Below are 27,189 nucleotides of genomic sequence, written 5' to 3'. Positions count from 1 at the left end.
GGAGGGGGGTATAGCTCAGTTGGTTGAGTGCTCATCTATAAGGCAGGGAGCCCTGATTTTAATCCCCAATACCATAGTAACCAGAATCAGGAGCTCAAGGTCATCCTCAGCTACACAGTGAGCGAGTTTCAGGCTAGCCTCAGCTACATGATATGTGAGAATTTGTATCAGAAAAAAAATGGCAGTATGCAGCAAGGCCAGGCTTATTTCTTCATTTTTCTGATAAATACACAACTTTGAAGGAAAGAGAGTTGATTTGGTGAGAGTAATTAATTACACATGTACACACAAAACGTTTTAAAAGTGAACACTCTAGTTTAGACCCCTATGGAGGTCAGGAAGGCGAACAGCAAACGTGTAAGAACCTTCCAAGAGAATGGAGAAGAGGAAATGTAAGTCTTATGTCTGAACCTCAGCCAATGGGGAAAACTGCTATTAACTACCTCCCTTTGCCAGTAATTGAAGCTATAAAAAGAACATCATTACAGCAAGGATAAGCCTATCTTGCTGTCTGAGACAGAGACAGGAAAAAAAAAAAAAAGAAGGCATTCTAATTTTCTGAGTGCTCAGCAATCCTGGTATGAATCAACATATAAGCGATCTTCTGTCCCACATTACAGAGCAACCCTTGCAAGGCATCATCTTCCCTGCTGGGGTAAAGAACTCGCCGGGATCTTACTGCAAGATCTAAAGGCACCTTTTAAATCACTAAGTGCCAGGCAGCAATTTTGGAGTCTACAAAAGCCACATTTTGTTTAAGTGATTCATTCAACCCGATGGCAACGATTAGATAAAATTTTAAAGTTATAACCAGCTGCTACAAAACCTATAGGGTTTCAGGGTCGCAGCATTTGTAGCCACAGCTTACTAAGTTTGGTCTTTTCCCACCTCTGAGCTGGCCCTATTCACACCTGGTCCATGTTATTCCTAACTGTGTTCACTTGATTTATAACGACTGCATTCAATCCCCGATTACCATTTCTCTAGCCCTGGACTCTCAGGATGCAAATGCTCCAACATTCAAATGTAGCTTCCCTAAAACACGTGTGCCTGACAGCAGACAATCCTGCCATCTTCTATATCTGCACCGGCACAGATACTGGAGTCATTCTTGACACATGGAGCTCTGACTCTTGGAAGTGTGGCAGGAGAACCAGCCACGAATAATGCCATGTATCAGGGATCTGAGCTACTTCACTTCCGGCCAGAGGCTTTAAGGGCCAAAGGAGACCTATCCAGTCCCCTGCTTCACCAGTGTGAACTCAGTGGGGACTCCAAACCTGAGACCTACAGTGAGAAGAGCAATGGGGAGGCCTCGGAGCAGCCAAAGTGTGAGAAATCCATATACTTCTATTGTTTCCTTTAATTCTTATTCAGTTATTCGAAGCGCTGGGGACTGAGCTGGGAGGGGTGCGAGCGACCGATCACATGCGGCACCGGTCTCTTGTATCCACTGCCTGATCCCTTTTGTTTGAAAACGCTGACCTTTTGGCGTTGTCTGTGGCGAAGGCTCACCAGCAGCCTGTCTTGTGGTCATCTTTGATACAATACTGACACGAAGACAGCAAACTTGGGTCCAGTTAAAGCTTCCTTCTTCCACACTCGCACATCCAGTCACTTACATGGCAAGACTCGCCTGCAAGTCTGCACTGTTCACCTCCTGCCTGGCTCTTCACAGCTGCTCTGGGCTAAAGGCCACATTTTTCTTCACTATACAATCCTATGGCTTCCAAATATTCTTCTGAGCCCCTGCCTTGTATTGCTATAAATGATGTTCCAAGATGATGAAAACAATCCTCATAAAAATAAATGTAGATAGCTCCTACACCTGCAGGCGCTCCTTTAATGTTTTCCAACTACATTCTGAAACTTGTTCCTGACCCGTGTGGCCTGCCTAGTCTTAAAATATGCGCTATTTGCAGTTCTGACATTGACGCTCATCGAAGTCAGAAACTCCAATGTATCCACCGCTGTGTCCTGGAAGGGAGCCCAGCATCAAGGGCTACCGGTGCAACCACAGGTGAAATCCAAGCTTCAATATGCTACGGCTCTTCTGTTTCCAACTCATCTTTGGGGCCTCGTTTCTCTCTCGGAGGCCTGTGTTTTGGTTGCCCTGAACCTCTGTCAGGAATACAACTCTGCTTGTTCTAAACAGGGCAAAATCCTATTCATGCTTCAATGCCTAGCTCACTAGTCAAGTGATGCCCGCTGAAAAGGCTGCTCGCCAGCCCCTGGCAAAATTAACTGACCCTGAGAAGAAGCATTTCCTTCTCTCTATCTCAGGGTAACAGTTAACTGTCTAGGACTCCACCTAGCCCTTCGGGCCAGCTCCACGAGTGTTTATCTCCGTGCTCCCAGCTCTTGGTACAGTGTGCATCAGATCGCAATCGCATGATCCATAGCTTGTAAATGAAGAGCATTGAGTAAACCGCATACCATACTCCCACTCACACATCCTATTGATGGATGTTAGGGTAAAGCCTATGTGCTTCTATATTTATAACTTCTATTTTTAAGAACCTAGCATTTTAGTTAACTATAGGCCAACAGAGTGTGTGTGTGCGAGTGTCCAAGTGCTTGTGAGTCCGTGTCGGCACGGCAGTTTTCTAGGAGTGCTATAATAAACTGATATGAACTGGGTTGCCTAAAGCAACAGAAATGTATTCCTTCCCCATTGTGGAGGCCAAATCCAAACTTAATTACTGAGTAGGACATTCCTATGAAGTTCCCAGCTCTGTTTCCTGCCTCATCTCCCTTCTAATGGCACCAAGTGAGCCCGACTTAGATCGGCCATCTATCTCTCCAGTCTCTGCCTCCATGGTCACACTGCCCCCTCCGTTCCAAATCTCTCTCAGCTCCCCTCCTTTCTCTTACAAGGACACTTATTAATGGTTTTACAAACCAATCAAGCGGATGCCTTTATTTCATGATTGTCAATTACTTCTACAAAGACTTTATCTACGTCAGGGAACATAAAAAGGGATTTAGATTTAGACATGTCTTTATTTGGGATGGGACGAGCACCATTCAATTACATTGTGCATATGTTTGTGTGTATGTTATGCCACAAAAGAATCCCTGGGCTGGTGAGATGGCTCTGTGGGGCTGGGAGGAGCACCTGAACGCAGGGCTGAGCACTGGAGTTTTATCCCTGGGTCCTACAAGGTAGCAGGAGAGAATCAGCTCCAAAAGTTGTCCTCTGTCCTCCCCCCATACACATACAGATGTGTAGACACACACATACACACCCACATACATACAAGTCACCTAACAGTTTCCCTCTTCTTAGCTTCCTGTTACCATAAAATACTTACCTGAAATAATCAACTTATAATGAAAGGTAGTATTTGTTTACAGTTTTGGGGAGTCTGCTTCATCGATTGCCCCCGTTGCTCTGGGGCCCACGGCAAGGCCCCATCATGGCACAGGCATACAGTAAATAAACTGCTCAGTCTGTATCCAGAAGCAAAGTAGAGGGAAAGGATCCTACACAGAGGCCCAGCACAGTAACCTGAAGTATTTTCATTAGGCCCTTACCTTTTACAGTTTCCACGGCCTCCTGACAGCACCAAGCTGAGGCCTAGGCCTTTAAGAGGGCCTCTGGGAGACATCCCAGATCTACATCATAGCATTCCCCATTAGAGATGGATGGTTCAGGGACAAATCCTTGACTTCAACTTAGGTTACAGCCGTCCTCTCTCTACTGGGACATTCACACCTTTGTTTCACAGGTTTGCCATCTGGGACATCAACATCCCAGATGTAAGATAATCATTATTTTACAACAACCAAGACAAAATAAAAACCATTGACTTAACTATGCCACACCACTAATTATAAAACACATTCTAATTAAAAATGGGAACTTTAGGATTGATGAATATGTTAATGTCCATTTTGGGATATATTCCCACAGCACGTGCAACGTTCAAATAGCTTTTGATGAAATAGTATAGCTAAATCTCAATGATCCACCAACAAAATTTCAACATTATGTTGGCTTCATCAATCCAATTTCTTTCCATTAGGCTAATACATATAAATATGTTCTTAGATAGGAAGTGCCTTTAGAAAAACTCTAGAATGTATACTTGTATGAGCATGACTTCATTTACCATATATATATGTATACATATATACATATATATATACATATATACATATATATACATATATATATACATATATACACATATATATATATATATATATATATATAATGAATATGGAAAGTGTTTAAAAGTCTCTAAATACTTTGAGCTATAGAAGGAAAGGAGAGATTCTGAAGTCGAGGGGTTTTCTTGCCCAGATCTGCTAGAATATTGTAAAGTGAAGAATAAAGTGTGTGTACAAGTGCATATATCATATAATCAATCCCCACAAACCTGGGGGAGAGCCATTCACTTGGACTTCTAATCTATCAGATAGGCCATCAACACTAATCCCTGTGTAACCTATGACGGGATGAGAACTCTGAATTTCTGCTTGCAGCTTAGAAGTACAAATCTAAACAGAAAGTTCCTCAGGGAGCCCAGCCCTTGGTGCTGTTAGGAGGCCATGGAAACTGTAAAAGGTAAGGGCCTAATGAAAATACTTCAGGTTACTGTGCTGGGCCTTTGTGTAGGGTCCGTTCCCTCTGCTCTGCTTCTGGATACAGACTGAATGCTTTATTTACTGTATGCCTGTGCCATGATGGGCCTTGCCGTGGGCCCCAGAGGAACAGGGGCAACCAATTTTACACAAGCCACATGCAATAGGCAAAGCTTCAGTGAACCCTCTGAGTTCTCTTAAATCATTTATGCACACAAGATGAACTCTGAAACTGAGGTAGGAGGCCCTACATCTTTTCTAAAACGGTTTAACTCTGGCTTCTACAAATGAGATCAAAAAGAATTAAGAAGACAATCTTAACCATGATTTTTGGGGGAGAGAAAAAAATGTAAGAGAAATTTAAGTCTTTAAAAATCAACAAGGGTGGGTCACTATAGGGTCCGAGGGAAGTAGACACATCCATGTTAAAAACAGTGTGCGAACGTGGTACCCCTTGTTTGTATCAAAAATAACAGAACTGCCCTTAACTATAGAATCTAAAACCGAGTACAACTTGCAACTCCCCCAAGCATCCGGGCTCTGCCTCCAGACAGCATTTCGCAAGCTCCTATCGCTTCCAAACCTCACCAGGGCAACCCTGCTTCAAAAGGAATTTAATTTTTCCTTGCACAAACAACTGTTGGGTCTCCCGTGGCTACTGCATGAGAAGAATACATCAATACTAGAGAGACAGATCTTCTATGACTTTTATTCACTGAATAAAGAGATTGTTTTCAGATTTCATTAACCTTTTATGTTCTTGGAACACAGCCCAGGGTAATCTCTGAAAGACAGGTGTGGCTCAAGTGTGTTTTCCTATTGTTAAAAAGCAAAATAAATTCAACAAAGATAGCTCATATCAGTAGTAAACAGATTTTTTTTAAATAACTGGGCTCACATAACAGCAGCTTGTAAGAAAATAGAAATCTTACATCATATGCAAAAATTAATTCCAGATGGACTGAAGACAAATTTGAAATTTTCAAATCTTCCTAGACAATCAAAAGGATTACATGCACAATCTATGTTTCCAGGTAGGTTTTCTTAATCAGGATTAAAAACAGGAAAAAAGATTTGCCGATCTCAGTAAGAATTAAAATATGTTAACTGGAAAGATGCAAAGTCAGTAGACAGATGTAAATGAAACTATCGCCCAGAGAAGACAAATACTGTCCATCTCAAGGAGCAGCGAGATGAGGTAGTGGCTAGAGAGGCTGCTGCGACTGGCGATCCCAGTCCAATCCCTAGGACCCTCATGGCAAGGTGAGAAAACAGAGGCCTACAAGTTGTCCTCTGCCCTACACATGCACACACCTCGCTATACAAACAGCGCACACAAAATGCATGCATGCACAATTTACAGAGAAAATACAAATTAGAATAGCAATAAGACCTTATTTCACACGCATCCATTAAGCTGAAAAGAACATCTTATACTAAGTTTATGTTGACTTGGGGAAATGGACTCCCATATTTCTGTGACAAAATTAGATTGAGATGGACTTTTCGGACTTCATTTTCTCAACACTCATTAAATCAACCCCACTCTATCCACTGGGCTTTGATTCTGATGTAAGACTCATTATTCCCAACCCCCCAGATTCTGCTGTTTGACTGTGACATTACAACACTCAGGAAGACATCTGGTATGAGAGATGGCTGAGAGGAACAGACACAACCTGGAAGATCCTGAGAAAACAGTGAAGTCGATACCTACATATAGGGATGTTTGAGCTAACCAAAAAGAGAATGGAGCCAGCTGTGGTAGTGCACACCTTCAATCCTAGGACTCAGTTTTTATTAAACAGTGACAGAATTCTGCACATGTCTGGGTAAATGGGGACAGAGGGTGAATACAAAACAAGTATGAAGAACATACACTGGATTAAGTGGATCACAGTATGGTGGTCTGAATAAGAATGCTCCATAGATATGTCTGAATGCTTAGTTGCCAAAGAGTGATGCTATTTGAAAGGATTAGAAGGATTGGAAGGCATGGCCTTATCGGAGGAAGTGTCACTGAGCACTGGGCCTTTGAGGTTTTAAAAGCCTAAACCAAATGTAGAGTCTCTTTCTGCTTCAGGGTGTAATTCTCAGCTACTTCTCCAACACCACACCTGCTTGCTGCCATGATCCCTGATATGATCATAATGAACAAAACCTCTGAAACTATAAGACCCCCCTCCCAAAATGCTTTTGCCTTGATCATGATGTCTCTTCACAGCAACAGAAGCATAACTAAGGCCTATGGTCAGACAAGGTATCAAGGGTGGGGATGCCTGATATAAAGGATGAGTTAAGATAGGTAGCCTCTACACGACATTGGTACTTACTGCATACACCTCCTTCCTCCCTGCTTTCTAGGCTCCATATTCAATTCTACAGAAGCTACTCAGATTACTATCTTCCAATTGAATCAAAGAAAGTGCATGGGGATGGAAGGGAGAGCAAAGGATGAAACATAGCAAGGCTCAGATGAGCCACCTTCTCCACCCTGTAGTAAATTTGAGGCTCTTCCTCTGGCAATAAAAGATACTCTCTCAGAAATTGTCACCTCCACATGCTGATAGATACAGCTGCTCATAAAGTCCTTCAGTATTAAGTTGGCAGACTGAGACAATATTTTATTTCCTGTCAGTCACTGGCCTATACAGAGAGAACTGAGACAGACTCTTCCAACTCCCTCTCCACAGACTACATGGGAAGATATTTGCACAGATGTTCACCAGAAGACAAATGACATTCAAGCTCTTGTATTTGCTTGTCCCCATGACTTGAAGTGCCCTGTGAATTTCTATCATTCATCCTCGAGTACCAGTGTTTAGACTTGTGGCTGTAATACTTTGAAGCTACTACAGTCTGGCTCACCTAACTGGCTCAAACATCACTCTGGCTGTGTTATAATGGGCTACATGCGCAAAACAATACATGCAGTATTTCTAAACTGGCCATGACTATTCAGCTACAAAAGTAGAAGTAAAAAGTACTCAATTACAAAAGAAAAACAGAAAGAAAATTTAGAAAGTGTCTAACTCCTTGAAACTTGAGATTATCCCATAAATATCCCACAGAAACCAATATAAAGTTATGATTTTTGTTGCTTTGATTACAAGATCTTTCCAAAAGTTTTAAATTGAACAAAAATCTCAGGAAATTCACACAAAAATATATTATTGAAGCTAATGTAACAGTAACCAAAGAAACATTAATACAAATGAGAAAATGCATGCTTTTTTTAAGTTAGCAAAGACTAAGAAATGGCTATGATAGTCGGTGGCATATGAAGTAACAGGCTCACTCATCGTGGTCTCAGCATTACCTGATGCCACTTACCAACACTCATGACCAATCTAAAAGCAACACAGTTTTGGGTGGGAGCCTCAAACAATGATATGATACGAAGCTAACCAACTTAAGTACAAAAAATGTTCTCAAAAACAGCTTACTCAGAAGGATTATCTCACAACAGGAAAATGGTCAAAAACGAACGATTACTCGTAGGACAGGAGCCCATTAATCTTAGTAGTTTTACTTTCCAGCAATAACAAAGTATAGTGCAGCAGTATGCAGGGCTGACAGAGGGGCAGTTTGGTCCCACTTCTACATTCTTATCTGGTCTTTACATTCCATATCTGCCTAATACCAACTGTCATGTAACAATCACTATGCCCTTTGAGTTTAAAGCCAATATTCATTATGCCTTCTTTTTCTATATTTTCCAAATTTCCTGTGATGATGAAAATAGAAATACTGCTTTAAATACAACTATCACACCTTTCTATCCAAAAAAGACCAAAATGGGGGAAAGCATCTGTCAAAAAGTATACAAATATTCCAATGAGTATATAGAATCAGAGGGAAAATGTGAAAATTATGCAAGGCCAAGCAGTGGCAGCTGTGTGACCACCCTTCCTTACAGAAACACAACTCTTCCTGGCTTCTCCTACAACGCTTTTAGCTCTTATAACAGGTTCCTTTGCTGGGGATATAGCTGTTGGTAGATTACTTGCCTAACATGCATAAGCACTAATTATCCCCCACCCCACCCCCAACAAACAAACAAACAAACAAACAAACAAAAACAGGCTTCTTAAATACTAGGGAGATGTCAGGGAGCTGGGCGGTTTTAAAACCTTTCTGAGTAACAGAAGGTCTCTAGCATACAGTGCCTCCATCTCCTGCCACAGCCCCCCCGGGGACACAGGTCAGACACTCTGCCTTCGTGTACTCCCACATCAAAGTGCTCTGGCCAACAAGATGTCAGTGAATGCAGTGAGGAGCTAGGAGGAAATACCCCTTTGTCCTTCTTGCTATATGGATACAGACAAAACAGCAAGGGCTCCAGCAGTCGTTCGGAACCATGAAGTCACCTTGACAGAAAGAAACAACAGCTTGAAGGAGACGGAGCAGAAAGGCCGCAACAGTGTAAGTCTTCAACGTTGGACCTCGATCTCAGTCCTGACAACGCAGAAAAAAGTTTGTCCATGTTACGTGACTCAGTGTCTGTCTCTGTCTCTCTGTATCTGTCTCTCTGTCTCTCTCTCTCTCTGTGTGTGTGTGTGTGTGTGTGTGTAGTTTCAACTTGCAATGCATGACTGAAATTAACCTTGGCTGATATACAATAACCATAATAAGTGAGCTTCTGAAATTTCTGCTGCACCTATCTGCTCTGGCTTCGTTTTAACTGGCCAAAACACGGGACGAAAATAAACAGAAAAAAATAAGGGAGCCTCTTAATAAAGCTTCCCGTGACTTGTTATTTTTAAGGAGGTAATCTGAACCTTCTAGAACACTTCTATATAACATACACACATGGGCCTCTCTCTCAACTAATTAAGTTGTTGTTTAACTTGGGCCTGGAGCTTGACTGACTTTGTGCAATGGTAGCCCCAAGGTAAAAATGAATGCTGAAATATCCTAAATGTGAACACCCGAAAGAATCTATGATGAAAAACACAAGGGCCTATGACTAAGGATAGACGTGCCAGGGGAGAGGAGAGACGTTAGCTCTGTGGTTCTGACCGTGCTTGCTGGTCTACTGTGACCACCAGAGAATGGTGCTTCAGAGTGAGCACCACTTGTGGAAGAAATAGAACCATCAGAGGGAGGTGCTCACATGTCCCGTAAGGCTTTCTCTGGGAGGTCTTTAACCTTTTTATGAATGGACAGCAGCCTCCACGACCAGTGTTTGGGATTGCCTACACAGGAGTGCATATGATTAGAAACAACAGTGCGACAGAAAGGGGGTAGCTCCTGTCTGCTATTTTGAGTATGTAAATCCAGTCCCCTGATAGAAAGACAGGAAAGTTTCAATTGTAACATCTTAAAGTCTGGTATTAAAGAAACTATCATCTTAATAAAGAAAACTAAAAGTGTCTGACTGAAGACATTTTTCCCTAGTGAGTAAAGAGAATGAGCCACAAAACACAACGTAGCTCAACTCTTTCCAGGGATACATTCACAAGCACTGCTCCAAAACCACTGCCTTCTCCTCGGTGCTAGCACCAGGCTTGAGCCCAGTAACTGCCAGTGCATGGTCAGCAGTACCCAGAATAACAAATATCTCTGCAGTGCTAAGAATTCATATTGCATTTTAAATTCAATAATATGGTACTTATTAAACAAACATTAAGCCAACAAAGTCCAAGTGGCGTTTAATCACTTCAATCTGGGTTAACAATTAGCAGAATCAATTAAAATGCCTTGCCTGGTAGTTGTAAGGCAATGCATCCACAGTACTGGACTGGGAGTGCTTTTCCTTCCTTTCCTACAACAGAATACTCCTTCAAGGGCATAAAAGGAAACTCATTGTCTGGGATTAAGATACTACAGTCAGTCTTGTGGCTATTCTAGGAAGAGACAACTGTACCAAATTAGCAATTACAGTCTTGTAGCACATTTGAACCAAGTGGTTTACTTTGCATAGAAATAAAATTGCTAGTGTCCAGATGAGACCCTGGGTGGCTGAACAGATGACCGCCTCATTGGGCCTTTCTTTCTAGAAGGAAGTGATGACTAGTCTCAAAGATTCCCGCACACTAACACATGCACATGGGCCTCGGGTGAGCAATGTAATGACATCAAAGTTTAAAAATTCAAAGGCAGCCTGGCAGTGGTGGCGCACGCCTTTAATCCCAGCACTTGGGAGACAGAGGCAGGTGGATTTCTGAGTTCAAGGCCAGCCTGGTCTACAGAGTGAGTTCCAGGATAGCCAGAGCTATACAGAGAAACCCTGTCTCGAAAAACCAAAAATGAATGCATGAATGAATAAATGAATGAATAAATAAATAAATAAATAAAAATTCAAAGGCGTGGCACCATGCAACGTGTACAATCCTTTTCATTTTAACATAAAAGGCACTTTAGTGATCCAGTAACTTTTTATTTACCCTGAAAATAAATAGCAATTTCTAGAGAGAATTTATTTAAAATACTATAACTAACAGCAAGTCTGAGGCCACCCAGTTACTAACCCTGAGGTTTGCTCATTCATTTATGAAGTGCTTGGAGCTTTGCATATGATGGGCTCGCTGCTAGGAGCTGAGAACTAATAAAATAGCTCTAGGTATCTTTACCTGAAGTTGGAGAAAGGGTTCTTATAGATTTCAGAGTAGAGGTGGGTAGGGAAGCAGGGGAGGCTTTTCATGTGAGAATATGCCGTGAAGGAATTAATCTCCAGAATTTTAAAACCCTTTGATGTTCTTTAAGAATGACAAAATATGTAAACCGTGAGGGGGAGTTACTTTTCGTTGTGTACACAAGAGCTGGTATACTAAAAACAGAGGGTCTTGCTAAGACCAGAGGGGAATTTATGAGTCTTCCATGAGCTGTGGTTTAGTAAGTGAAAAGACAGATCCCTCAGGGATAGCCAACAAAAATAAATGAGCTTACAAGCTGGTCTACAAGAACTGGCTATTTTAGTAAGGCAGCCAATGAGAGAAAGAGACCCAAAATACTCCCTCTTCAACTGATGAGGCAGGCTCACAAGAGTCAAAGCACTTCCCCAGATTGTCAGTGCCTGTGTGGCAATGCATCTCATGTAAAACTTTCAAAACAGCCATGGTACTTGAAAAGCAAAGACACTAGAGTAGCCATGTCTACCCTCGCCTCATGGATGGAGGTGTCTATCTCTGCCCTCTGCCTAAGACAACATCCTCTCCAATCCTGAGTTCATCATTTTTAGGCATGGCTGACAGACAGGATAAGTCAGAACGGGGAGAAAGTCGGCAGTATACCGTGTGCCAGAGGACATGAGATGGACTTTCTCATTACTTACCTGGCATACAGAACTAACCCAGCCACTGAGAAGGACCACCAGCAGCACAAACCATGAAAACACACGCAGACATTCAAAGGTCTCAGCCGTGGTGACCATGCCTGTGATAGATGGACGCTGCTCTTGACCTATCAGCCTTAAATGGTCCTTCACCCACTCTATTCAAGTAACTCATATGGGTATTGTTTTCGACCTAGTCTTTCTAAAACACACCGGGCAGGGATACAAAGATCTCATGGGGATAAACAAAGGGAACAAGGAAAGTGTTGACACATGATGAGGGGTTAAAGTCTCCAGCATCTGAGTGGCACTTTTTGTACCTTAAGAAATTCTGTGTGTGCTCTGGGGACAGCTCAGGAATGAGCTCAGGGCCTCTTACATACTGGGTAAGTGCTCTATCACTGAACCACACTCCCAGCCACTAATTCTTTGTTTGGTCAGAGCTTTGGTGGATAAAGGGACTTGTCACAAAAGGCTGCCAACCTGAGTCCAAGCCCCAGAACCCACACAAGAAGGATGAAAGGCCAGACCTAATACCATTAACACCGTCCTCTGACCTCTACGTACGATGCATGTCCCGTCACAAATAATACCGTCTTCTTTAAAATCTGGAACTTTTCAAATTCTAAAAGTCTTCTGTTTTTTTTTTTTTTTTAAAGTACAAAATGCTATATTCCAATGTGCTCTGTTTGTTTCAGAACTTGTGACAAACTGATCAATAAAGCCATTTTGAACACTAAGGGAAACTGAACTAGGACTTTATCCAGGGTGTGAGGAGGCAGAAGCATGGATTTAAGGATATGAGGAAATGGTACAAAGTTTATAACAGCTCCAGAACTTACTCATGCTTCTTTAAAATAAATATGGAAGGCTGGTGGAAGGCTCTGTGGCTAAAGGTACCTGCTGCCAAGTCTGATGGCCTGAGTTTGATCTCCTAAACCCAAAAGGTGGAAGGAGAGAAGCAAATTCTACAAGCTGTCCTCTGACCTCCACTCTCACACTGTGGTGCAAGCATGCACACACACACACACACACACACTCACACACACACACTCACATACACCACACACCACACATACACACCACACACACATACACACACACACCATACACATACACACCACACACACACATACCACACATACACACACATACCACACACATACACCACATACCACATACACATAAACAAACACACACACACCCCCACATACCACACATACACACACACACACCACACACCACACATACACACACACACACCACACACATACACCACACACTACATACACGCACATACCATATACACATACACACACACACACCCCACATATACACACCACACACACACAAATAAATGTGATAAAAATGATATGAAACACTGGGAGTCAAATACAGATTCTACTAGAGCTTTTGAAATGATAGGTTGTATCTTAAAATATCCATATTTATAATATGTTTCATATTTCTTGCATTTAAAATAGAATGTAAAGTTTTAAAGAACAAGTTTAGAATGTGCTTATGATACATGAATTCTTTTAGGAAAAAAGAGAGAAAGAGAAGAAGGGAGGGAAGAAGGAGGAAGGGGGAGGGAAGAAAATTCTGAGCTAGCTCTTTTAAGACTTTTTGCAAGATGAAGTAGAAGATAGTGGCCCAGGGACCCAGTTTGAGCATGGACTGCTGGAGCAGAGCAGAAGTTAATACTCTCTGTCCTCTTCCTGGTTCTGAATGAATTCATGGAATCCGATCCTACAAACACCTTACAAGACTACAACCATTTAAAATACCCGACAGACAGCGAATCAATAACTGGGGCTGGCCTCTGCTGATCTCAGCCATCCTAGCAGCTTCCCAGGGAGAACAACTACATACAGGCTTTTCCTTCGGGTTCTCCAAGAAGACTTGGGTGGCAAAACCCAGGGAGTCTCACCAGTTTTGTATTTACCTCTCAAAGATTAATGTCTTCTTTGGAGAGCAGGTAGGATGGTTCCGTGGGGAAAGACACTTGCTGGAAAGTCTGATGACCTGAAATCGATCCCCCAGACCCACACGGTAACTAAAGAGAACAAACTTCCACGAGTGGTCCTCTAGTAACCACATGTACGTTGTGGTAGGCATGCCTGTGCAAGCAAACACACACACACACACACACACAGACATATACATATGAATAATTTAAAAATTTATCATAGGACATATCAGATTAATTGCATCTAACTGGCCTGGCTCATGCAAAGAACTGGAAAATTCTTCATGTACTATCGAGTTAGTGCTTTTTAAATATCAACTGTACAAAGAAGGCATTTGAACAGATACAAGCACGAGCCTCACACAGCACTTCTTTACTTCTCTCTCCCTGTCTCTCTCCCTCCTCGGTAACCTCCTGTCTCCCCTTCCCAACCCCTCCTTGGGAAGCAGAAAGTCATCTAAATATGATGGATGACGCCAGCACTTAATTCGGTGTCTACACCGTTTTAAAAATATTGACTTTCTGGTCCTTAAGCTTTCTGAGACAGTGAGGCTATTTAGAGCAGAAGTCAGACCTGGCCCTTCCCACTCCCTTCTCTCAGGAGGAGGCAGCGCAGCCTGCAGCAAGGGGGACAAAGGCTGTGGGAAAGCCCACTGCTCATTTTCAGTCTTTTGTTCAAACTTCGAGTCCCCGATCCCCAAATCCTTAGAGCAGGGCTGCTGAGGAGCAAAGACAATGTGTGTAGCGTGTGGAAATCTACCTGTGTGCAACAGGTGGCCGGGGAGCAACCCCTCACAGTATGGCAGCAGTGTCCTTAGCCTGTCCTCAACAGCGGTCAACAATGTTCGCGGAAGGAATCTGTGACTTGGCTCTACCCAAATTGAATTGTTAAAATAACATGTCCCCTGCCCCCAGCAGATTAGCAAAAACTTAAGAAGTAAACAAAGAGTCCTACTACAGTACAGTAAGGACGTGGGCCAGTGGTACCCGCACAATGCCTATGTTTGCAGGAGTATAACCTTTGGTCTCTAGAGCAAAGGCAACTGTATTCAGCAAGCCAGGAATGCATGTGCACTCCCCAAAAAAATCTATGTACAGAAATACTCATTATCTTAGAACTTACAAAGAGCAGGAAGGAGGAGCAGCAGCAGCAGCAGCAGCCGCAACTTAATGTCCATCAATACAGGAACAGATAAGCATGTGTTATAGCTATTCCCAAGGAAAAGAATGCAGATGTTAAAATGTATACTAATAAAAAGGAGATGGGACCTGTAATGAAGGAATTGGGTATAAGGCAGTACTGGCTACAAATATGAATTTAGTGTGCTGAAGTGATTCTCAAGTAGCAATCATAAGAGAAATTTACAGCAAAGAACTAGAATTACACATGGTGATCAAATCTATCCCAGGCCTTGAAAGGACACAGTGTTAAAACTCACAGCCCACATCCAAATCAGCTCAGTGCTGATTCGGATCCTTTTAATGTGGAAGGGAAGTGAAGGATGAGACTTTAAGAGACATCTGAGGCTGACACACAGTCTCTCTGCACTTTGAGTTGGAGGAAGCCTGGCGATTTTCACACGGAATGCACCAATGTTCTGTTGCCTAGCTAAGAAGTTTTGGCAGAGTTTGCAGAGATGAGGGAAGGTCTGGAAATGGAAAGGTAAAGACTCACAACCTGCCAAAACATACAATTTTGCACAGTGGAGGAGGAAATGAAACCTCAAATACACACACACACACACACACACACGCGCGCGCGCGCGCACCTGGAGATACATACTAAAGCACAACACACTTTGTCAAGCAGAAATGCTTCAATGTACCATCTGTCCTCCCCTGGATTCAACAGTATTACCTTCACATACTTCATTCGTAGTTTAAAATCTAGTTTATTCCCAGGGCCCACCACAACCACCGCTACCAGCAGACACGGGCAGCAAGCATGCCAATGCTTTTCAGCTTTTACAAACTTTCGTATATGTCAACTCTCTTGTCAGTGTTCCTCATGACTAACTTTACTCCACAGACAAGAAATAGACTAGGAATTCCGTGGGGGCATTTATACGTCTCAGGTGAAGCGCTCTTATTCCAGGAAACGAGGAGTGAAGCAAGTGCCTGTCTTTGGAAAAAAATAACATCCTTCTGCTCAGACCTGTTTTGATCTGGTCTTGCATGTGGCTCTACAGCTCTGTCTATGGGCCTGTCTGCTGCCAACCTGGTGCCCCACTACCCTACAGCAGAACAGACTTCTGCAGTTCCATGAAGCTAAACCTGGTGAACATAGAGTGCAAAAACACAGACACAATTTAAACGCCCCTCCAAAGTCACAACTCTCAAATTCAAAGGTGTCCACTTGACTGCTAGTAGCACATCTACATTTTTGTTTGCAGATGTCACAGTGCAGAATAATCAGTGTGTGTGTGTGGGGGGGGGGGCGTGTTCTTGGTTGTTTTCTTGAGGTCAGTTTCTGGAAATACTGGCATTTCTTGGTTCAAAGCTCAGATTGCAAATCAATATGTTTTAGTGGCTTAAAATATTTTTTTCTAAGCTGGAAGAGCGCTAAGCTAATAATTAACCTTAAGCATACCATCACTTCTGGTAAAGACATTTTCTGTACACAGCCCCAAATCACTCGTTGTTGGGTTAAACAGAATAGACCAGCTGTAATAAAAGGTCACCAAGAAACGAGATCCTTTTCACTGGGTCACCTAGGAGCGTTTCCTCTGAAATCTGCAGGGAGGGCCAGTTGGAGAGAGCACCCCAAGCAAGATACCACCCAGAGTCCAATTATTTTCGTCAGAAAGTTGCCTAAGATAACTTCAGGATTCCCAGATTGAGTAATTCTTGCGTCCAAGATTACTATCTGTAGGTTTCCACGATGTAAGGTGTCCTTATTAACTGCACTGCAAAGGTTCGGATTTGCACCTCTCCAGCGGCGACGGCTGCTGCTGGGGGGAGTGGAGAGCAACGCGCCAGAGCTGCGGCAGCCTCTTGGGCCAACTAGATGGCTTGGGGTGAACACTGACCCCCCCCCAAGCCACCCCCGCCCCCGCCACCGGTCCCACCCTTCCTGGCACCCGTGCGTCCCGCAGGCACTCACCGCTGTCCAGCCGCGCGATCTGGGGCAGCCGGTAGGTGCTGACCAGCAGGTCCAGCGGCATGGCCACTGGGCTCCACTTCACATCCTTGAGGCTGCAGCCTAACGAGGGAGCCGGGTCCATCTTCCCCGCCTCCTTCGGCCCCGCGCTCCCGCACCCGCGCCACCGCTGGCTGGCTGGCGGCTCCGTACTCCCGCCGCGGGCAGCCGGACAGCGAGGCACAGCGGCGGGGACGCCGGCGCCCGGCTTCAGTGGCCACAACGAGGCATGGCTGGCGCCCCGCGCCCTCAAGCCAGGGGAGCACTGCAGGAGGCCCGGCTGGCTGCGGCGGCTCCCGCTCCGCCTCCGCCTCCCTTGGCCCCGGCTCTGCAATTGCGACGGCCAGCCGCCCGCCTCCTCCTCGGCCCTCTCCTAGCCTCCGCCTCGAGCACAGTGTGAGGAGGAGCCGCGGGTCCGAGGAACGCCATAGCAGCGCTCCCGGCACTGACTAATCAACAAGGTGCAAGCGACGCCTGCGCAGCCCGCCCCGGCACCGCCTCCGCTCCCGCCCCCCATAGGAGGCTCCGCCTCCCTGAAGCATAGGCTCCGCCTCCCCAAAGAGGCCTTGCCTCCTTGACTCTGTCTCCGCCCCCACGACACTAGCTCCACCCCTCTGGTGGGCAGGCTTCGCTTCCCAGGAACTCGGGCTCCACCTTCACTAGCTCCGCCTCCCTTCCATGCTCGGCTTTCCACATGTCCCACCCCTACATGACCACACCTTCTTCTAGCTCCTCCTTTCTCCACCTAGCCCCGCCTCCCTTGCTTCATCCCTTCAGGCCCCGCCTCTCGTAGCCCCGCCCCCTACAGGCTCCGCCTTTCGCACGATCTCTAGCTAGGCGCTCTGCCTCCCTTCCAGGCTGCTCCCGGGACTGCGGTACCCGTGCTCGGCTGCGCTCCGCAAGCTTTGGCTCTCGCTCCCCCGTCCGACCGCTCCGGCACCCTGCAGCCTCGCTCGGCGCGTCCTTTCCAGAGCCCAAGGTGCAGCTCTCTTCGTGGTGGGCAGTGCTAAACTCTGATGTTGCCTCTGGCAACTGCAGGTTGTCCACCTTTTAGTGACTGGGGCAGGGAAGAGCCTGCTGGAGGTTCCTGTGGAGCCAGCCTTCCCATCCAACCCCACGACCCCACAGATTAACTGGAAGTTTCTGTGACCAGCCCAAGTGTGGCTGAGAGGCAGGGTGCATAAGAGCCCTAGACACAGAAAGACATGGAGTGTCACTGTCCAGGAGGCACAGTGGGAAAGGTCAGAGAGGTTTTCTTCTAAGAACCAGGGATAAATCCCCTTTCCTAAACATGTTAGATGTCACAAAACAGCACAGCTCTTGAGAGGCAGTGCTAGCATTCAACCTACAGGTTATTTTCCATAATAATGTCCACAGTTTTGAAATAGGGTTTGCTTGTTGACAGCAGAGCTCAGACAATAGAAGGGAGTACTAGGTTCCCTTCTATTTTCTAGTGCTAGTATATTTTTCTGCACACATCTGTCTTGTGTGTTGATTTTTTTTTTCAGATGAAGTTAAACTAGGACAGGAGAGAAATTGATGAGGTGAACATGTTCCATCAACACGTTTTTCAGGATTAGGTGCTCATTGTCCAGGGGCCCTGAAAAGATCCCATTGCCTCTTAGAAGATTGACTTAAGAAAAGTCTGTTCCCATAAGCAAGCCCAGGCGTGAGCTTTTGAGGAAAAACCCAAGCGATTCTTCCTTACGCTTCTTTGCCAGGATTCTTACTTTAGAATATTGTTTACATTGTCTTCTAAATTCTTCTCTTCAACCTTTTCATTCTGTGGCATCATGTTAATTTCTTTCAAACGTGAAGAAAAAAAAAGCTACATCAGAGATACATAAAGTTCTGAGATTCACTCACGTGTTTCAAAACCACACCGTGCTGAGTAGCTATTTTTTTCTAAATATCTTCATCATTTCTAAAAATAAAGTGTATGCTCAGAAAAAGATGACAGAAAATATCTCAGGTTGGGTAAGGTCAGGTGTCCTTCATTTGTCCATTAATTAGACCCTAAATCCTTAGGTGATGAGAAAAGCTCTCTCCAAAAAAAAAAAATAATAATAATAATAATAAAAGAACTGGTGACCTACTAAAGACAGGACAAAAAGTAAAAAAGATTAATATAATCGGATTTGTTTTTAAATCAATAAAGGTCTTACATTAAATCTGCTCATATTGCTGACCTGGCAGAAAAGATTTCATTTCTATCCTGAGTGATTTAGGGAAGGACTTTCAATGCACCAATTCCTGGTAAGTTTTTCATCCAGAAGAAATCCTTAAGAAACATTAAGTATGAGAAGGAGCTTTGGTAAGACTAATAATATATCCACCAAACTGCCAATATTCCATATATTTTGAGGATTATTAAACCAACACAGGGTATGTAAAATCACAGGAACAGGACGTGGGGTGCTACTGTTCGGATCATAAATGTTTCCCTAAAACCCATGTGATGAGAGGGGTGAGACAGGCTGCCCCAAAGACAGTGAGCTTTCTCAACTGCTTGTCCACAGTCAGTTACAGAGTCAAGTCCTGTTCCGTACATTCCCCCTTCTCACGCCTGCACTCGACTACAGATAGGGCAAGACAAAGCCCACCTACCCCAGAGCCCTAATGTGCTTTAAATTGTGCCTGAGAGCTCACTTCAGGGTCTCTCTATATTGGTAATGGGAGATCCTAGCGTGCTGGATTCTGCAGAATAAAACGCTCTGCATTTACATACTGTGTGAGTCCAGCGTATCATTGCAGTGACTTCAGTGACTCATGGACCCTTACAGTATGAGGGGATCTGGGGGAGCTATTGAGAGAGGGTGCAGCCTGTAAAAGGTTGAGACTGATGAGAGGTCTCTAGGTTATTTGGGATGTGATGAAGCGAACAGTCAGCTCCACCTCATAGAGACCCCAAAGCAAGGAGTCTGACCAGTTATGGACCACATCAGAAATTTTAAAACTGTGAGCCAACTGTAAGCAGATTCCTCTGATGTTCTTATTATAATAAAGTAAGTCTGATTGGCACAGCTGGTGAAGTGTACAGGAGATTCGTTATAAACATGTTGCATTTGTTTAATTAATGAGGGGGGGGAGGGAACCAAACTCAGGTCCTCTAGATACATACGAGTACTCTTAACTGTGAAGCCATCTCTCCAGGCTCGTAGCATATTCTTGAATAATTAAAAATACCACCTTGCCAGTGAGAGGACTCAATGGATAAAGGCATTTACTGCCAAGCTTGATAACTTGAGTTCAGTCTCTGGTATCTGCATGGTAGAAGAAGAGAACTGACACATATTAGGTGTATGACTATACACATAATACACGGATTTAAATACTCAAATATTGCATATATACAATCCTTGAGTTTAGTTAGTGGTGTTTGTCCTGTATAGAATCTTGGAAAACTGTGGCTTCCTCTTCTGAAAACTGTAAGTTTGCAACAATATTCATCACAGAGAGCTTGCATGAGAATCTAGTATTTAACACACACTGAGAAATTAGCACAATGTCTACATAGGAGGCCTGTACTGGCTGGTTTTGTGTGTCAACTTGACACAGGCTGGAGTTATCACAGAGAAAGGAATTTCAGTTGGGAAAGTGCCTCCATGAGATCCAGCTGTAGGGCATTTTCTCAATCAGTGATCAAGGGGGAGGGCCCCTCGTGGGTGGTGCCATCCCTGGGCTGGTATTCTTGGGTTCTATAAGAAAGCAGGCTGAGCAAGCCAGGGGAAGCAAGTCAAGTAAGAAACATCCCTCCATGGCCTCTGCATCAGCTCCTGCCTCCTGACCTGCTTGGGTTCCAGTCCTGACTTCCTTTAGTGATGAACAGCAGTATGGAAGTGTAAGTGGAATAAACCCTTTCCTCCCCAACTTGCTTCTTGGTCGTGATCTTTGTGCAGGAATAGAAACCCTGACTAAGACAAGGCCCTTTGCTATTTCCGGTTGAGTATTCCTTATCTGAAGTACTTGAGGCAAGAAGGACTTCAGCTTTGTTTTTATTTTAGGATATTTGCATATAGCTAATAAGCTGTTCTGAGAAGTGAAATCCTAGTTTACACAGGAAATTCATTTTTCATCTGTACCTTATGTATACCATTTCTATTTCATATATACCTAAATAGCATGATGGGCATTTGTTTTAGTATTTTATTGTAGATGCTGGGGCTTGAATCCAAGGCTTCACACAGGCTCCACGTTGTACCCTACCCTGGAGCCCTGTGAATGTAATTTCACATGCTGCTTTCAGTGTGCCTGTGAGTGTCATTTGAGACCAGATATAGAATTTTTTACTTACCTTGTCCCTTGTCTGTACTCAAAAATGTAAATTTTTGAACACTGCTGATTTAGGATTTTAAATTAGGGTTGTTTCAGCCTGTGTTATTCAAAGGACTGTTGGAGAAGACCAGTTTTAGAGGCGAGATGAAGAAGAGACAAGTTCAGATTGAAAGGCAGTCTTAGATTTAGGAAAAACAGCACACAGTAGAGGAACAGTCCTCAAAAAGGAGACCCTAATATGAGGGCTCTCCTCCTTGAGCCTAAAGTCTGTGGAATGAATGAGCTATGCCAAGCCTGGGAGAACTGGCCTTGGGACGCCCAAGGTGTTTGCAGGTGCTTGTTCAGTTTCTACAGTATCAGCTTTGCGAGATACCAGCATTGCATGTTGTTCTTCACAGTGTCCTGGAGCACACAACAAGCTAGCAGTCACGTGTCGTTGCAAAGTTCATGGCCCTCGTGCTACTCTGGAACCTCGGGCCCCTTTGCCTTTCTCTTAAGTCCTATGCTATTGACAGAGATAACCTAGACGTCACTCCCTGGCTAAACTCCTATACAACGTCTGCGTCCCCCCTTGCTCAAGGAATAAAGTGTGAAGACCTTTGTGCAATCACATAGTCTCCTGCATGGTTGGTCTGCCTCCCAAGACTCATTTCTATTAGCTGCCTTCTGATGTCATAGGATGCCACAATTGTCTTGCTGTTACATGCTTTTGCAACTATCCTCTCAGTCTAGACTGCCTTTCTAGGAAACACCTCTTCCAGTTCTATCTTCTTTTTTAAAAGGGAACGGCTTTTTATGATATCATTGTAGCCGGGAAAATCCACGTCTATTGTGCTAACTGCTTCCTCATGCCTTTCTCATGTTGGCTTTCACTACTAGAAACCAGGTAACTGTGGGCACAGATTTATTAGATTCCTCTCTGTTTTTCCCACTCCTATCACCGTGCTTGGTACAGGGAAAGTGTTTTGAGAATTATTTTTTAAAGTACCACCCTGTCAAGCCTCTGCACCAAGTCCTGGTGGGCCTGGCTCAGGACAGCTCTTGCTGTGGCCACTGAGTCAGTCTCTTTCCGCTAGCTCTCACTGCATGCCAACTGTGTGTCCTCTCTGCCATAGACTCTGTAAATGGCCAGAATCCTGCACTCCTGCACTCCTGCCCTACGTGCAAATACCTGGTAAAGTATGACTCTGAAACTTAAATAGTTAACCGAATATATTTATGAATATGAAACTCCCAATTACATAATGCCAATTTACAATGATAAAGGTCTTATCCCAATTTTCTAACCTCTCCAAAACACCAGAAGTACATCTGATGCCATCTGGAAATTCCCAACTCTCCTCTCTGTTCATGTGGACCTCCTCTCTCTCTCTCTCTCTCTCTCTCTCTCTCTCTTTCTGTCTCCCACTTAGCTCCTCTTTCTCTCTCCCCTCCAATCAGTGGCCTCTCTCTTCTCACTGCCTCAATCTGAATGGATAGGAAATATCTTGCAACAGGAAAGTGATAAGTGATTGCTGAATCGACCAATGAATAGTCTGGCTCTGCACATTCTGTGTTCCTGCAGAGGTCACATCTCCATCCTAAACAATCCATCAGGTCTAGACTGTATCAAGATTTTTAAGATCCAAACAATATGGCCAATGTTCCTTGCCATTCATCTGAAAATTAGAACCCACTGCCACTTAGATCTCTACTCATCACAAAATAGAGATGGTGTTTATTGACTACAATTGTAACAATTGTTGGCATTGTTTATTGTTACTATGACTTTGTCTCTTTAAAGTAGCAGTTCTCACTCTGTGGGTCATGACCCCTTTGGAGGTCAAATGGTCCTTTCCCAGAAGTCACCTAAGACCATTTGTTCCAAGGGGTGTCTTTTGTTAGCCTTCTTAACATCTAGTGTATAGGTACCCCAGGTACAGGTACCCCCAGATAGATGAGATCAGTAGGTGTGTAAAGGGAATGTATATCTCCTGAATGGACACCAAGAAATTTACTTTTGTAATCTCCTTTTTGTCACTTTGATCCAGGCTATGACTTTCCTAAGTAGATCATTGGATAGCACAAATGTTACAGTGACACTGGAGGACCATGAAGAGAAACATCACAAACAGCTGTGCATGTATGTGGACCGAAGCCGAAGGAAATGTTACCTGTGTCAATTCTCTCCTTATACCACCTAAGTCCTGAGCATAGAACTCAGGTTTTAGGCTTGGTGGCAAAGGCCTTAACCCACTGAACTATTTCTCTACCTTTTAAAGCATGATTTTAGGGAAGATATTCTTGTGTGCTTTTTACTATTTACAGTTTCTCAAAGCAGATAGCATTATGTTGAAAGTTATAGAAGCTTCACAAAATCAGAAATAAAATGGAGAATGACAAGGATTAAATTGTGGAGTTTATCAAAATCATATATGTATTGTGATTATGTATATGTATAACACTATAGCTGGGTCTTTTAAAGCTCACAAATCCCATGAGCTAGGTACTATTCCCTAACTGAACTAATAATGAAACTGGGATTCAGAAATGTTGACACACCCAAAGTCTCACAGCCACTCGCAAGTGGACAAACCAACACCAGAGCCCAGGTTTTTAGACTCCCAAAACTTGTGGAAAAATAAATCACCATGCTCCTTGCTAATGGTATCTTGGATGTGAGAAGGAAGGCATGGAAATTCTTTCTTCTGAGAGAACCATTAAGAAATTCCTTTGCACTCATGAAATTGAGTTTGTCAGAGGCTTATTGTATTATCTGCTACATAACCACTAAGTGTTTATCTGGCACCCTTTGTAATAAGTCAAAACTTTGAAAATAGCTCATGTAGATTGTTCTAGTTCAGAGTCTTTAAGAATGTAGTCCAAGGTATAGACCAGTGTTAGAGGGTTGGTTGAATAGAAGGATCCTTCTCTAAGGTCATTTACCCAAAGCAGAGCCTGAAGCCATACAGTTGTCCTCTCAGTTGGAAGTGTGTTTATGAAGAAGTTGGTCTTTGTGGAAGGCAGTTTCACTGCAAACAAGCATAAGAACTCAGTTGAAGACTCTGTAGTTTTAGGAATTCTACAAGACTTCCCAGTGGCATAGTTAAGTGGGTGAAAGTTAGGTCTGTACAGTCTTAAAGCTTCAATAATTGCTCTCTAAGATGAAGCGAAATTATTGAATAAAATTATTCATTTTGCATGTTAATGGGTTGTTTTTTAAAAGATCTGTTGTTATTTTTACTTTTGCAGTGCTGGGAAACAAATTGGGGGGTCTTGTGCATGTCAAGGCAAACTGTCCAATCCAATAAATTGTTTTCTAAATATATTTAAAGAAACGGTCAGTTTATCTACTGTATCTCTAATGAAATACATTATCTTAGTTTGTTTCATACTTAGAAGAGTTTGTAGCTGATGTCATAATTTAGATTTTTTTCCCTCATTGAATTTATCTATTTAATGTCACGAGCTAAGGGTTTTTATTAGTACCAAAATTTAAAAAAAAAAAAAAAAAAAGATTCTCTTATTAAACTACTAGTGTCAAAAAAAAAAAAATCTTCTCAGATGGCGTGTGAGTCTGAAGCTCTGCTGACTCGAGGCCTCAGGAGAATTTCTGTGTCATGGCAGTTACAGATGCGACCAGTCCAGTTCAGTCTCTCCCTAGAAAGATGGTGAACTGCTAGCCCTCTGCTACAACAAGCCTCTCAGAAAGGCCCATCCCACCAGCATCCTTAAAGGTCGCAGTGAGCAGTGAGAGGAGGCTGAGTGGTGCCCAACTCCCCTGCCAGATACACACCAGCATATTCTGATGAAATGGACGTTTCCTCTGCCGATATACACCGGCATACACTGGTGATACGGACATGTTTTCCTTTGCCATTCTCAGTGTTGGGTGCGACCTCACAGGGTTACTTCAGATGACAGAAGATCACACGTAACTTTTCTATGTGGATTTTCTACTCATTCCCAAAGCTATGTCTTAAAAATTTATGCCTATTCCTACCTAGGAAGCAAATGAAAACTTTCCCCATCAGACTATTTTTAATTTTGTTTAATTTTTGCAGTGCGGTGAACCAATGTGGTTTTTATTTGTCGATATCATAAAATATTTAAACATAAAAGAATTCAATAAAGAAAAATGTGTGCTGCAATTCTATCACACTAACTTACTATCTACTACCATTTGACTTGGTTATATATTACTTTTGTGGTGTGTGTATGTATGTATGTATGTATGTATGTACAATGTGTATCTCTGCTTAATTTGGGCCAAAGCATAATAAAAAGTTGAAGCTCACCTTTCTTATTTAGCAATGTACAGTGAACATTTTCTGTGTTATTATATACTTCAAAATGTGCCATTAAAATGACTATGTCAGCTTTCTCAGTATTTTATAATATATAATTTATTACTCTTTCTGACTGACATTTTAATGATTTATTATATTTCAATTATTAATAATAACTTTATAACTTTTTTTCAAGGTTTTTCGAGACAGGGTTTCTCTGTGTAGCCCTGGCTATTCTGGAACTCACTCTGTAGACCAGGCTGGCTGCAAACTCAGAAATCTGCCTGCCTCTGCCTCCCAAGTGCTGGGATTAAAGGCATGTGTCACCACTGCCCAGCTACTTTGTAACTTTTCTGTAGGCAAATTTTTGGATACAGTTAAGACTTTTGCCTCCTTACTAGAAGTTTCTGAGTGGTGAATTATTAGAATGTATAAATGTTTTTTTTTATTAGATATTTTCTTTATTTACATTTCAAATGTTATCCCCTTTCCTCCTTTCCCCTCCAAAAACCCCCTATCCCATCCCCCATCCCCTGCTCACCAACCCACCTGGTCCAGGCATTGTCCCTCCACATGTACTCTTTGGTTGGTGGTTAAGTCCCTGGAAGCTCTGGGGGTACTGGTTGGTTCATATTGTTGTTCCTCCTATGAAGCTGCAAACCCAGTAGAGAGCCTTATTGGGGGGTGCCGTACTGCCAGGCTGGAACTTGACATTGACCAAGGACAAGCACAAGGACAAGGACTTCAAGCAGGAATCTGACATTAGGGCATAATAGGGAAGTAGGTTAGGGTAGGAATTTTAATCTTAGGGTGGAATGAGAGAAGCAGGCTTCAGGCGATATTTTGGGCTAGAACAAGAAAGTAGGCTCAGGTATTTTTGTTATTCTGACAAGCCCTCGGAAACAACTGTCACAGGACTTATTGCCCTGACAATTTTGTGTTTACTGTCTTGCTTGTTCCTCATTGTACTATTGATCTTAATACCTGCATGTAATTAAATTGGTATAAAAGTGAATTGGAAATTATTAAACTCAGAACTGACTGGGGTCATGCTGCAGTTTTGTCTAATTGTCTCTTTCTTTTTAATCCTCGCTCCTGTGCAGGAGAACCAGATGACTGACTGAGCGGGCTTGGTCAAAACCCCTTTAGCTCCTTCAGTCCTTTCTCTAGCTCCTCCATTGGGGACCCTGCACTCAGTTCAATGGTTGGCTGAGAGCACCCACCTCTATTTGTCAGGCACTGGAAGAGCCTCTTAGGAGACAGCTATATCAGGCTCCTGTCAGCAAGCACTTGTAGATATCCAAAATAGTGTTTGGATTTGGTAACTATATATGGGATGGATCCCCAGGTGGGACCGTCTCTTTTAAAGGCTTTTTATACTATTAATTTATAAAGCTTTGAGAGACCCCAACTCAATGTCTTTAGACCCCTAAACAACTAGCCTAGCACAGAGTAACTTGTTTTTCTGCTTTCAGCTTGAGAGAAAGATAGCCCACCCTATTCTAGTTCCAATGTTTAACTATACAATGCCCCAAGGACGTTTGCTCCAGATAATCTCTAACCTTCCTTGAGGCATAAACTATTACCTGACTTCCTCATTCAGTACTTCCCCATTCCATGCATAATTTGTCCTCCACCCCTTGCCTTGTTTGTGATTCTCAGGCTCTCGGTG

General features: G+C 43.3%; 1 protein-coding gene across 2 annotated transcripts in view; it reads right to left on the bottom strand.

Moving 5' to 3' along the window:
* Garem1 (GRB2 associated regulator of MAPK1 subtype 1) overlaps positions 1 to 17,429 on the bottom strand; it is a 175,363-nt gene extending 157,934 nt beyond the window's left edge. For both annotated transcript variants that reach the window (XM_052155378.1, XM_052155379.1), the window contains exon 1: positions 16,939 to 17,429. In XM_052155378.1, the coding sequence (XP_052011338.1) occupies positions 16,939 to 17,059 (121 nt within the window). In that variant the 5' untranslated portion in view covers positions 17,060 to 17,429. The remainder of the gene's footprint in view (positions 1 to 16,938) is intronic.
* Positions 17,430 to 27,189: the final 9,760 nt, after the last annotated feature.

Source organism: Apodemus sylvaticus, chromosome 13 (assembly GCF_947179515.1).
Source record: "Apodemus sylvaticus chromosome 13, mApoSyl1.1, whole genome shotgun sequence".
Lineage (NCBI taxonomy): Eukaryota > Metazoa > Chordata > Mammalia > Rodentia > Muridae > Apodemus > Apodemus sylvaticus.
Note: the sequence above shows the minus strand (reverse complement) of the source record. Positions and strands in the feature narration are given on the sequence as shown.